Genomic DNA, 14,686 nt, shown 5'->3' with positions numbered 1-14,686 from the left:
TGAATAGCAGTAATTTCAGAATAGCTTATCATCTGGATAGCATCAAACTCAAGTTGATATGGAAAAAGATATACAACTGCCTAGGAGTAGTTGTACAATCTGATATGAAATTCTCTGAGCAGTGGAAACGTGCTGCTAGAGCAGCCCATGGGTTTTTGTCAGTGATATACAAGAACTTACAGCACAGATAAAGAGGTGATTATCCCATTGTATAAGGCAATGGTTAGTCTACATCTGGAATGCTGCATACAAGTTTAGAAACCTCAATTTAGGAAGGACACAGATCTTTTGGAGAGGGTGCCAAGCAGAGCAACAAGATTAGTTGGGGGTGGGGGACAAAAGGACAAAAGGAGTAAGAAAGACTAGAGTTCCATAAATTGCAATCTTTGGAAACTAGGCAGCCATGTGGTGACCTAATAATATATGAGGTGTGGCAATTGAATATGACTGCAACAGCACCGGTGGGTGCTGTTGCAGTCATATTCAATAGGTTTGAAAATAAACAGAAGTGATATGTTGCAGTTCAAACTTTCTCCAACATGATGTTACAGATACTGTCCAGTAAACTGACCGGTTGCAAGTAACAACCAGTTTTGTTAGGAGCATTAACATTCCATATCATGACTTTACAATGAAGCAACAAACACACATCAAATGTCAAAAACTGTTTATGGTGATGAACCACTAAGTTTTACCAGTGTGTTTGAATAGTATAAGTTGTTCAAAGACAGATATGAGGATGTTTGCAATGACCCAAGAAGTGGACGTCCATCAGCCTTTCAAAATGAGGATAGAGTTGCAAAACTTAAGGAAATTATGGCAAGATATTATTATTTGATTCTCAAAATGATGGCTGATGAGTTGGATATGAATAAGGAGATGATTTGTCAAATTCTGAATGAAGATTTAGGGGATAGGTCTGTGCAAAATTTGTGCCATACAAGCCTCATGGATAAGCAAAGGCAATGAAGAGTGTTATCACGTGATGGCTTCATCCAGACTTGTTAAGACAGTCCTAATTTCATCGACTGTATTGTCACTGGAGATGAATGTTCGGTGTTTCTGTACGACCCAGAGACAAAGCGTCAGAGCATTCAGTGGACTTCAAAATCGCCGTCAAGGCCCAAAACATTTTGTTTACAGGAGCCTGGGATCAAGACGATGCTGATCAGTTTTTTCAATAAACGGTGTGATTAGCAAGGAATTTATACACAAAAGGGAGAGACAGGGAGCCAATGCCGCATTCTATGTACAATGCTCTAAAGATAATGATGTGTATTTCCCAGGTGAGGCTTCACTTTTGAGAGAAAGGCAGCTGGTTCTTGTTGCACAACAATGCTCCACCCATTCCATACTTGTTAAGACATTTCTGACAAAACATGGCATGTACAGATCAACCATCTAGTCTACTCTCCTGACCTTGCATCATTGGACTTCTTCCTCTCTTCTAAGGTGAAAACTGCCCTCAAAGGAAAGAGATTTCAGGATGTTGAGGACATAAAGAAAAATGTAATTGCCAAACTAAGCATCATCTTTGGATGCCTTTGCTGATTCTTTTCAGAAACATTTAGAATGGTGTAATAAGTGCACTCAGCGAGGTGGTGATTACTTTGGATTAAAATAAAACCATTTTTTGAGCTCCTTCTCTTTGTGTTCTTCTTTTTATCACACCAATCTTTATTGTTACACCTCGTATAGAAGCAAAATAATGTGGGTAAACAATATGCATAAATATATAAATTATCAGCTTTTTAGGTGCATTAATATATATGTGTAAAGTGCCTATTGTCTTTATTTATTCTCAGTCCATCTGCATGTAATAACTCAACTCCTAATTAATGGATTTTCATAAATTTTATATTCCACTCTTTTAGTAAAATTTTTCTAGCTATCCCAAATTTTATCTTACCAGTGGAAATCCTGAAATTATTATTTCTCTTTTCATCTCTGAATGTAATAACTCAGCTCCCAGTGGGTGGCTTTTGATGAAATTTTTTATTTAGCTTTTTTAAAGTGCCCTCTCATGCCAACCCAAATTTCATTAAAATTGAACCAACAGAAATCTGGCAATTAATATTTATTTGTCCATCCATCCACATATTTACTGAACTCTCAGTGAATGATTTTTACAAAATTTTATATCTGGCTCTTTTAGAATGAATTGTTAGGCCTTCCCAAATTTCATTAAAATTGGACCAATAGAAATCTGACAGTTATTATTTCTTTTTTCATACATATCATACAGACCATCCATATGCCATATATTGTATGAGGCTGCATGTTGAGTACTGTATATAGATCTGGAGGCTTCACTTTAGGAAGGATGTAGATCTGCTGGAACTGGTGCAGAGAAGGGCAATGAGATCGGTGAAGGGAACAAAAGGGTGCTCTTACCTAGAAAGGCTTCAGTTCTGCAAATTGCAATGTCTTGAGACCAGGCACCTGTGGGAAGATCTGATTGAGGTATTTAAAGACTTGACTGGATTGAGTAAGCTGAATGTTAATGGTGTACTTCCACTTGCTGAGACTACACACATGAGAGAGTATAAATTCAAGTTGAAGAAGGATGGTTGTAGGATAGATGTGCGGAAGTTTGCCTTCAGCCAGGCTTCCATCTGTTGTGGAAGTGGATGGGTTGAATAAATTCAAGGGAGAACTAGACAAATTTTTGGAGGGTATGGATGGGTGAACTGTTTTTTATGAATATTAATTACTATATTTAATAACCACTCTTATCAACGTGAAATAATAATATAGTTTAAGCTTATAGCCCAAATCACTATACATATATGATGATGTTTCAAGCATCTTACTGATACCCATCATCAGACCATGCTACTGACAGACTCCTTTCCGATAATACCAGAACCTGATATGCATACTGGTAGCATTGGAAAGCAGAAGTCTGTTAGCAGCATGGTCTGATGATGGGTGTCAATAAGATGCCTGAAACGTCACCTTAAATGTGTGGTGGTTTGGGCTATAAAAAACTATATTATTAATTTCACCTGGTATAAGAGTGGTTATTAAATATAGTAATTAATCTATCTTCATGTAAAACAATCATATAATGTCAGAACTGTGAACTGGTTTTTTTTTTTTTTTTTTTTCTATAAGCTTGCTCTCTTGCATCATTTGCCATTACTACTACTACTATTGTAGCAGAAGCACTTGATATCATGTTTGTTGTTGTGCACTGATTAGAGGAATGAATGGGCAGTGTGGAAGATGTGCAGAAATGAAATGCTCTCAGTTCATGCATAGGTCAAATTATTGCTATTTGCTAATATGCCTGAAATGTAATGGACTGCATTCATTAACTGACATATTTAATAAATTTTTACTGAGGGAAAAAAAATGTGCAGCAAAGCTTTTTAAAGTGATTCCTGCAGAATAATTACTGCCAGATTTCAAGATTTATCGACCGGGCTAGCCAGGTGGGTAAAGTGTCTGCCTGGCAACCCAAAGGTCGCAGGTTTGAATCCCACCTCGAGCTTGGATCAGAGTAAAATGCAAAAACTTTGGGAGGTGCATTATGGCCACAGAAGCCGATGCGCCAACAACTAACAAAAAAAAAAAAAAAAAAAAAATTCAGAATTTAGCTCTTAAGTCTTGCTTTCTTAACTTAAAGTATGTATGCCGTTGGAATTTTAGGTTTAAAAAATTATCATTCTCTTGCACTCAAAATAAGTTTGAGTATAGCATAAAAAAAAAAAAGTAAAGTGCAGCCATTATCAATCCACTGCAGGGTGGTAGCCTCCTCAACAATTCATGCTGAGGGAAATGGACCATAATCTGCCACGCTGGTCCAGTGCGGGTTGGCAGATCGACCGTATTCAGCAGTCAGGGGCTTGAACCCCAGTCTAATTCAAAGAGCGTGTGCTACTGCACTCCTGCTCCTGCCCACTCGGCTATGGAGGCCTTCTCGGCTACGGAGTATAGCATAAGCAGTCACCAAAGTTTCTAAAACCAAAAAAAAAATTTTAAAAATCAAATTCACTTAATAATATTTTCAGACTGCAAATTAAACTTATAGAGTAAAAAATTCTTAAGCAGTTATAATAATCTTTTATTATTCTAAAATTTAAAATAAAAAGTAGTTCATGTTAAGCAAAAATATTTTTTGCATAATGAATTCTATAACTTATTCTAAAAGAAGAAATAATTATTACTATTGCTTTGCCAACTTAAATAAGAATGGTCAAAGTACTACCAGCCCTTCCCATATCCTTTTCCCAGATTCATGATGATATTATAGAAAAGTATATTTTAAATCATTGAGTAACTCTTATATAATGATATAAAATAGATTTAAGTAATTCATGTTTTATGTAATTTAGTGAGCAAGCTGTCTCTTAAAGAATATCTATTTTTGATTTAGAGTCAGATACAACAAAAATGTTCCTGCTTAAATCAGTCTCTCCAGGATGAAAGGTATCGATATGAGGTAAATTACTTTTCATTTTTATTTTTAATGTACAGGTTGTGTTCTTTGTTATGTAATCTATCAATTGAGTATCCTTAAGAATTTTGCAAAAAGGAAAATTAGTGTTTGTGAGTTTGCCTCGTACAATATCTAAAATTATAGAGCATTTTCTTTGTCGTTCAACCTGGTAAAGCAAATGTAGTTCCAAGGGATATGCAACAAATTATATGGCAAGCATGACTCATAGTATTACAGTAAAAGTTGGAACTGGCCATATTGAGTCCAGGTCCAGTTCAGTGTGACAAAGTATGTTTGCAAACACCAAAAAAACATGTTTACCAATGTCGATTATAAAATAGCAGTACCGAGAACTTCAATTTCATACTGAACATTTTTTTCCATTACAGCATCATCTTTAGGCTCATTGCAGTACACTCTGTCCTTCAGAAAGCCACCTCGAGAAGAAACTTTGATGGGGCATAGATCCTTTAAAGGATCCTTCCCTCATAAAAATACTAGATCTCTTCCATACTGCATACCAATGTATGACTTGTTGCAGAGGTCTGTTTTAAAATAACCATACCAAAATTCAATGTTGTTAAGATGGTTAATGAATTAATTTAAAAGATGCAAGAACTGTTTGGCCTTTAGTTATTGTTGAGGATTTAGTGATGGTCAATTTGTGGCCAGTTATTCATGTAGATGTTATTCTGCATCACATCATTCTTCTGTGGATATGAAGCCATTGTACAATGCATTACTGCCCAAACTTTACTGCTCTCTGAGTTTATATAACCGTGCAGGTGAAACATGTTTTATCAATAAACAAATGTAATTGCAGGATGCTGAGATGTGAAGCAACAATTGCTGGAACCATCCACAGAAGTGTATTCTCTTGTCAAAGTCAATAGATTTCCAACTTCTGCACAGGTGCCTCCGTAGCCAGGTGGGCAGGAGCAGCAGTGCGTAGAACACGCTTCTTGATTAGACTGGGATTCGAGCCCATGACCACCAAATACAGAGGATGCGGAAAGGTCAGGGAATGACCACCGCATATCCCTGGAGCAATATGGCCTTAGTTGCTAATGCTCCTAAAAACCAAATAACAAACAAACAAACTTCTGCACAGCAGTAATGTGATAAGGATACAGCTGACATAGTTTTGGCTGCTGTTTGATAAGTCAAAAATTATAGCAGTACCCTTAATCCTATGGGTTGACATCAAATCTTGAAAGGTCCAACTAGTAGTCAACTTATTAACAGAATGGATTACCAAGTAACAATACACAACCTCAAAAACTTTCACAATCTAGCGTGGGAACTCTGGAGCATGGTGAACCCCTCCATGGGGATCTTAACAAGTATTTTTAACTAAAGCAGCCAAAAAGATTGGAAATAATCTAGCAACATCAGTGACAGAATTTCCTTCTCAAGGGCCTATGCCCTATTCAACTGGCATAAATTCTTGGTGAGAGTTATTTTGATCATATACATATAGTGGAAAGATATGTTATTCAGTTTTAGCCTTAGTTTTATTCAGTCTTATTCAATCTTTTATTCAGTCTTAGTTTTGCTTCCCAGATCATCTTGATTCCCAGAGGTGTGGACAGACTTCATAACATAATCGATCATATTGTGATTCCAAATTGACCTTAATTGCATACCCACTGGTGTGGTGGATACTACTCTGATGTTAATATCCATATGTAAGCAACACATAGCAACCCTGAACTTAAGCAGTAGGTATAGACAGCATACCCTTGAATGGGTTGAGCACGCTGAATTCTGATGGGATCCTTCCACTTGTTCAGATTACGAATCTAAGGGGGCATAAATTCAAATTAAGAAAAGACAGATGTAGAATAGATGTGCGGAAATTTGCCTTTAGCCAGTGAGTGGTTAATTGCTGGAACAAACTTCCATCTGTCGTTGTGGAAGTTGATAGGTTAAATAAATTAAGGAGGAACTGGACAGGCATTTGGAGGGAATGGTGTGTTTTTTTTTTTTTTTTTTTGGCTGATGCTGCATAAGCTCATACACTTGCTTTCTTACATCACATGCCACTACTACTACTACCCCAGGTTATGTTGAGATGCCCTGAACCATACATTCTACATCGTTAGTGCTGTGCTCTCTCAGTGCATTTTCCTTCACATATGGAAAATCTACCTGACGAGACCATTTCCAAAAGAACACTAACACTATAAAAGCACTTTAGACCTATATCAGAAGGCTTAATTAAGCTTAATTTCAGAAGGCTTAATTAAGCCTTCTGAAATTCAAGAGTTCTTCCTGTTTTCACAAAGCAGGTATCTCCAGATGCCCCTTCTGAAATTTATTTCTAATTATCCTACAGATTAAAAGGTTACTAATCACGTGGCCACCACCCCTACCACAGCATCCATTCTCATTTGAGCATAAAGAACTTGCTGTCACTTACATTGACACCAAATTCCAAAAGAGCTTTTGATGCCTTCTCTTCAGTGTCTGCTTGAAGACCGCTTTCAGGCAGAGATGTACAGCATTTCTTTTCATTCTTCCTCCTTGACTGCTGAATTTGACTTTGTTATGAAGCAAAAGTATATATCAAGCAGATATCTGTGAATCATATGGTGGTGGTCCTCTCTGGCCCCCTCTTTACTACTGTGATTTTCTCATTTGTAGCCCAATAACAAATGTACTAAATGTTTGCTGATAATTTGAAAATTCTTGCTCCCATCAAAACCAATGGAAATCTTGTTGAGATAACAGGAGATATCAGCAACATACTTCTCTCATTAGCCATTTATCTCATTATTAAAGCCTTTGTTCCAGCAGCACCTACTGATTTGGGGTTTATCTTGATGTCAAGCTGAGATTCAACCATCACAATACAGCAGTAGGTGTAGCATTTTTGGTCATGCTGCATACCTTAAGTGGAGAGCAAAACAGAACTTACATTACATTCCAGATAAGGCCACGACAATGAAATATGTGAAGTTGGTTACTCCCACCCCTAAACTACTGCTACTTTATTAGTAGACCTTGATTAGTGCCGTCCAGATCCTTGAGCAGAGATCTGAGTATTGACCAGTTCTAATGGCCATTAAACAGATTTTTGCAGCAGATTTCTGGCTCCTCAGGTGGGCAATCCACAAACTCAGGATGCTATCCCAGCTCCATACCAAAGGCATCCTGGGTCTTCCCTCGCTCACAGACAAAAGATGGCTCCTCTTACAAGTTCATTGTTCTCTTCACATCTGCCTCACTGTGAGATCTGTGGCTAGAGGATTAGCTTCCCTAGCTTAGAGCAATCCTGACAATCTGCTCACTTTACTCACCCTGCACGCATGCACGCGCGCGCGCGCACACACACACACACACACACACACACACTAAACACACTTTACACGTTACACACACACCTATCGTATACCTCATCTCTCACCAGATGTTTGAGAAAATCTTTGAAAAATCAATTCCTCATAAAATATGCTTCCAACTACTCTTGCAGAAAGCACATTTACAGGTTCAAAGGCCCACCATTCTATTTAATCCTACATCAAAAATGGCTCCACACCAGCTGTACCTAACCCTCCACCATGACTGCTCGACTCTAGCAAGACCCGGTGATTTACTTTGTGGCATCCATCATGTGATGATGTCCCACCAAACCCTGATATCAAATCAGATCATGGTTTTCTCACAATGAGTGCACATCATAAATGAGCTCAACCATTAATCAAAAATCAGTTTAGTTAGTCTTCACAGTCTGCATAGGATATCTACCACGCAAGAAGAGGCAATATAGCACACTATGCAATCTCAGATTATCATAGTTTCAATATCAGAAACTCCACAGTTCTCAACATATCCCTCCATCCGAAATAAAGAAATTTCATAAAATCCTTCCATATACAAATTGTTTCTATTAACAATACACCAGTATTGTTAATAGAAATATAGATAGGGTGACCAGCCCCAACTTGGATAACCATATTCCAGGATATATAAGGCCCACCCAGAATGAGACTGCATCTTTGACGCACAACTTCCTGAGCAGCAGTAATACCAGTGACCACTATATCAAACTTCATCACCTGACAAGGGTATCAGAAAGCTATGCGTCTGAACTAACAGCTGGAACATGTGCCTAAGCTCCCTCTGCCCCAATGGTCTGCATGGTTAGTTGCAAAAAAGCTTCACCCATTGGACAACTATTGGATGGATCTGTAGAATTCTTTAATCCTGCAAAGCTATAGCATTCAGAAAGAAACTGAAATACAGTGCTTCTTTTTTTTCTTTATGCAGTTTGTAGTTGTAATTAGTGATTTCATTTTTTAGATATGTTCTCATGTATTTACCTCAGAGGCCTTCCATATACAAGCCATAGAATTCTGAAATGCAAGGTAATTTCTATGTAATTAATTAGTGTATTAAATTATCTAAATTATGCTATCCTAATGCAATTCAGTGTTGTCATTATTGAAACCATTCACCCAAGTGTTTACATTAAAGTACTTCAGCCTTTACATTTTAAATTTATCTTTATAAATTTCATGGACTATTTTATAAAAGAATGAGCTACTGACAAAGGATAGTGTGGAAGACATAAAAATTGAATTATATGCAGATATTGTGCCCTAAGTAGTGGCTTACAAGATCTTGAAGTATTTCTGAATAAGTTAGATATAGGTTGTAGACAATTTGGCATGAAAATTGGTTACTCAAAAACAAAAGCTGAAACCTCATTGTCACTTCTTTTTTTTTTTGTGATTTTCATAACTACTAAATAAAAGAATGTAAGTTACCAACAAAGGTTAATATGAGAGGTGTAAAAATTGGATCATTGTTATATGCACATGATATTGCACTGTAATATAGCAGCTTGCAGACTCAAGAACTTTTGAGAGAGCAAGAGAAAGGGACAAGAAAAATTTATAGATTATAGAATAACTAAAAGTCAGAACAAGTTGGTAATTCTAAGTATCTAGGAACAGATTTTAATGAAGATTAAACATGAAAATAAATAAAGTAGGAAGTGTAGGAAAGAAATTAAACATATGCATTCGGAGCAGTGGAGAAATTAAGCAAAAGACTAAACTAACTATTCATAACACAATTTTTAAACTTATTTTAAACCTGTGCAACCGGGTAAGAAATGATGAATAATAAGTGGTTTAGCTATGTCACTCATTTGGAGAGGTCTGGGTTGGATTTCTATTGATAATTTCTAAAGGCCTCTTCAATCAGAGTTTGAAGAGTGATGATCTCAGTAAGGGGGCTGTGGTTTTTCTCTGCAAGTTTTTCCAGGGTCTTCAGTCCACAAAACATAAAATCAACTCATGAACACCCACTTGTACACACACAATACACAGTGGTGCAGTATGGCCTAAGTTGCTGATGCACCAAAAAATCAACACCAACATCAAAAAGAAAAATAAAGAAATTGGTCAAAAATTGTAACCTTCAAGAATTAGAGTTTTAAGAAAAATATTAAATCTAACAGATGGAATCATTGGCAAAAATGTATTAAAAATTTGTAAATAAGGAAAAACTTCAGATAACACATACCAAATCATAACACACAGAAAAGATGGGAGAAATAAGATTAGCCTGACAAATATTTGAAGTAAAATTAATAGTAGCAAGTCTAGAGGGAAGATGGCAATCAATGGTGCCAAGCATGCATTAGAAGAAAGAGGGGTTACTCTGGCTAGGATTAAAATAACACAAAATAGGATCACATGGAAGGAAATAGTGAACAAAATGCTGATAATCTAGGAGGACTGATTTGTACTACCATAGTGACGTACATTCACTGTATATAACAGCTTTAGATGATGCTAACAGTGATAACATTGTGCGCTACTGTATTTTCTGTACCAGTGTTTTCACATGAAATAAAGTCCTTCAAGAAGTAAAAAGTGTAATGTTGGCAAAAACATGCTGTGTTAGGTAAGTATGACAACTTTGTTGTGGTATATACTACTCTTTATCTAATAAACATTTGTTATCTGATTTTTGTATAGTCATACTTCAGTACAGATAGTGATTCGAGTCAAAGGTCATTACCATAATGGAGTGTTACTAAAATTCACATTGACATCTCACTAATAGAAACTTTTTTAAAATTATTATTATTGCTTGCTTGCTTTCTTTCTTTCTTTCTTTCTTTCTTTCTTTTACAATTCACTAACTCATCTTTCCCAGTTGATATCTATATAATACATTTGTTGTTTTTAATATGATTCCAGAACCTTCTAAAGGAAACTTTATTTCTGAACCATTATTAATTGAAGAAGCAGTACTCAATATTTTTATGATTTTTTACACACTTTTTAAGGCATTTGTTAGCTTCTGTGATAGTTCTGAATGGATAGTTGTAGTTCAGAATTCTAGATATACTAAATATTTGATATTTATACTAAATATTTGATATTTATACTGAATATTCAGATATTTGATATCTGAATCCTAGATATCAAATATCTGTAATTTTTGATTATCTGGAAACCCTAAGGTTCTGTGTGATCTAGATAAAAAAAGTTTAATTTTTTTAAATGAGCAAATATTAAAATCTCTGACTTCTTTTTTCCAGCATTTAGAAATACAATTGAATGATTTGATTGAACTTCATCAAAATGAAATAGAGAATCTCAGACAAGGACTAACTGATATGGAGGAAAAGGTTCAATATCAAAGTGAAGAACGATTGAGAGATGTTCATGAAGTGTTAGAAAGTTGCCAGACCAGGGTAAGTTGAAATCAAAATATTTAAACAAAATAAGTGCAGTTTAGTTTGGTGAGAATCTGGCATAACTGCTGTATAGGTCACTGGGTGTGGCATAACATCCTGCATTGTTCAACCATCAGCAGTATCCCATGCATGCACTGCTAACTGTGCAACTGTGAAGAGAACTATTGTTATTTAGCGAAATTTTTCATATAGTTAGGGAAGGACATTATGTGGTTGTTTTCCATTAAGTTTATTACTAAATACAATACCACTCTTATACCATGTGAAATTAATAATATAGTTTATTAAGCTATTCGCCTAAACTATTATACATTAAGATAACCTTTAAGGTATCTTACCGCTGACCGGGCTAGCCGGGTGGGTAAAGTACCTGCCTAGCAACCCAAAAGTCGCGGGTTTGAATCCTGCCTCGGGCTTGGATCAAAGTACTGCAAAAACCTTGGGAGGTGCATGGCCACAGAAGCCGATGCGCCAACAACTACCAAAAAAAAAAAAAAAAAAGGTATCTTACCGATTCCATCATCAGACTGTGTCGGGAAACAAAAATAGAAAGGGCTACAAATTTGAATACAATTACCAATATTAGTATCACCCCAGGGGCTCACATCTGGTGAGTATGAGCTTGACACATTCAGGGAAGAGAAGAATTATATCATCATTGTTCTCTTCCTTGGTGATTCTCTTCTATTTCTGACTCTCTCTCTCTCTTGCTCAGGGTAACTTGGGAATTTTTTTTGCTGGTGCAGCATAAGCCTCAAGCTTCTTTGCACCATATAGCAAATAATAATAATAATTAGCATTAGTTGAGGCATATTGATGAAAGAAAACTAGCTTATACAGCATCAGCCAAAAAAAAAAAAAACCTTCCCATTTCACCCATCGATCACTCCAAATGTTTGTCTTAAATTTATTTAAGCTATCAAATTCCACAACAACAGATGGAAGTCTGTTCCAGCAATTAACTACCGCTGGCTAAAGGCAAACTTCCACACATCTATTCTACAACTGTCTTTCCCCTGTTTGAATCTATGCCCCCCAGGTTAATCTCAGCGAGCAGAAGTATCCCATCAGCACTGCTCAAACTATTCAAGGCCTTATACACCTCGATCAGATCACCTCGCAGGTGCCTAGTCTCCAGCTGCTGCAACTTGCAGAACTTAATCCTTTCTTCATAAGCGCACCCTCTGTTCCTTTCGCCAGTCTTGTTGCCCTTCTCTGTACTCGTTCTAGCAACTCTACATCTTTCCTAAAATGAGACCTCCCGACCTGTATACAGTACTCAAAGTGTGGCCTGACCATTACCTTATACAAAGGGATAATCACCTCCTTGTCTCTGCTAACAAAATTCATATATATCATTGACAAAACTCCATGACCTGCTCTGGCAGCCCATCTGCAATGCTCAGAGAACTTCATATTTGACTGCACAATTACCCCCATGTCTTTTTCATTCTCCACCTCCCTGAGTGTAGTACCACACAGTTGGTACATTTCGCTTGGGTTACTGCTACCCATATGGAGTACTTTGCATTTGTCAATGTTAAACTTCAGTTGCCACTTCTCAGCCCATCTGCCTAACTTTTCTAGATTCTGTTGCAGTAACATACTGTCTTTACTGTCGTTATAACCCTGGCAACCTTTGTATGAACCCTGGGGGACTCCGCTAATAACATTAGTCCATGTAGAGCAGTGTCCATTTATTACCACTCTCTACAATCTCCCACTCAACCTTTATCCATTGCAGTAACTTGCCCTTAATTCCATACTGCTCAAATTTGTACAGCAGTCTTCCAGGTGCATCAGTATCAAACACTTTCCTGAAATCCAAGTATATGATATCAAAATTATTTTTTGCATCCAGTTCCTTTATGACCACATCGTAGTGTCCAATCAAATTGGTCAGACAAGACTTCCCCTTAACAAACCCATGCTGTGTCTGAACTATTACTGCTGCCTTGTCTAGTGATCCTGTATCATCTTTTCAACCAGTGACTATTATTTTTCCTGGAACAGAAGTTAAACTAATAGGTCTATAATTAATTATTTGTGTCACCCTTTGAACCCCCTTTGTGAATTGGGGATACATTTGCACATCTCCAGTCCATGGGGACCTCCCTTGACTCTAAGGATGCTCTCATAATTATGGCTAAGGGTTTGCTTACTTCCCTTGCTGCCTCCTTCATTATAACTGGATAGTTTCCATCTGCCCCAGATGCCTTTCTTATGTTTAACTTCAACAATTGCTCCTCCACTTTGCTCTCAGTTATTACAAAATCATTTATCTCCCTGTTAGAGTTTATAAACTTCTGGCATTCCCCTCCTTGAATAACTCCTCATGTGTGAATGTAGATGCAAAATACTCATTCAGTTTTTCAGCTACTTGAGCAGGATCATCAATAGTCGAACCATCTATGTTAATTGGACCAATCTGATTCATCCCCTTCCTTCTAGAGTTTTTTCGCATTGGCTCATGCGTGATTTTGTCTGTGAGTAACACCAGGTGAACGCAAAACCCGGCACCAAACTGAACATAGCGACCTGCACAGCAATACATACAAGTTCACGGAGCTTAAAAAATGTCAGATGTTAGAGAGTTATTTTTCCCATTTACTGTAGTTATTGGTCAGAGAGACACTGTCGTCATTCTCTGTATTCACAAGATATTGTAGGCCGACTAATGTTTTCATGAGCTCACATTTTTAAGTTCGAATAGAAATTTCGTGAGGCATAATAGCGTGAGCAGAGGAGCACATTTCTGGAGGTCACTACCATAAAACAATAAAAAGAATTTGCAGTTCCCAGTTTATTGGGCTTTTCTGTTAGTGCAACCTATTATAAACGGGTAGTAAACTGGATTTTATTGCATTTTCAATAATACTGATAGCTGGAATTCTGTGAATTTTTACTTTATTATGGTGAAATGTGTTTACCCTTGCTTAAATTTTCAATCATATAAAAAACAAAAAATTTTCAAAATCTTCTCTTCATTCCTATTTTTTAAGCTTCCTATTTTTAACGTGCAAAACTGATACTGCGTATCTCACTTGTGCAATTTGTGTGTGCTGCATTCCTCGTTTTTGATTGCTTATCTTTTTTACTGTTTTAAATTTTAAAATCCCAAAAAAATAAAATAAAATAAATGTCAGTGAACAGAAATATTAATTAGTATGTATATATTACAGTGCTATATTTACTGTAATATTTATTTATTTATTTATTAGAAATTGAAGATGTTTAAACCTGTGTTAGCAATTTTATTGGGTTTCTAACTTTTTTTAGTGTTTTACTTACCAGACCAAACTTTTTTTCTTTTTTCTTTTTTTTTTTTTTTTTTTTGAGTGCTCTGCCCCATCCCTGTTTTTCCCATAAGCCCTGTTGTTTTTAATGCGTGAAATACCATAATGTGATGATTTTTAGGAACATGTTCCGTGTTATAGTAGAACTGACTGTACCTGTGACTTTGGCTATGTCTAATCTGATTTGTCTAATTGCACTCTGTAATAGTTTTAAATGTCTAATGT

The 14,686-nt window shown here is 36.5% G+C and overlaps 1 protein-coding gene across 4 annotated transcripts in view; it reads left to right on the top strand.

The window, feature by feature from the left end:
• The window catches only part of LOC150077869 (transmembrane and coiled-coil domains protein 2-like), a 127,490-nt gene that overhangs the window by 67,770 nt on the left and 45,034 nt on the right, over nt 1–14,686 (top strand). For all 4 annotated transcript variants that reach the window (XR_016547650.1, XM_090385418.1, XM_090385420.1 and 1 more), the window contains exons 10-11: nt 4,382–4,447; nt 11,007–11,162. Coding sequence is in view for 3 of the 4 variants with exons in the window: in XM_090385418.1 (XP_090241544.1) it covers nt 4,382–4,447; nt 11,007–11,162 (222 nt within the window). In the remaining variant the exon portion in view is untranslated. The remainder of the gene's footprint in view (nt 1–4,381; nt 4,448–11,006; nt 11,163–14,686) is intronic.

This window comes from Mastigoproctus giganteus, chromosome 11 (genome assembly GCF_048544385.1).
Source record: "Mastigoproctus giganteus isolate SK-2022 chromosome 11, ASM4854438v1, whole genome shotgun sequence".
NCBI classification, from domain to species: domain Eukaryota; kingdom Metazoa; phylum Arthropoda; class Arachnida; order Uropygi; family Thelyphonidae; genus Mastigoproctus; species Mastigoproctus giganteus.
The sequence above is the reverse complement of the archived record's forward strand: the minus strand, read 5'-3'. Positions and strand labels throughout refer to the sequence as shown.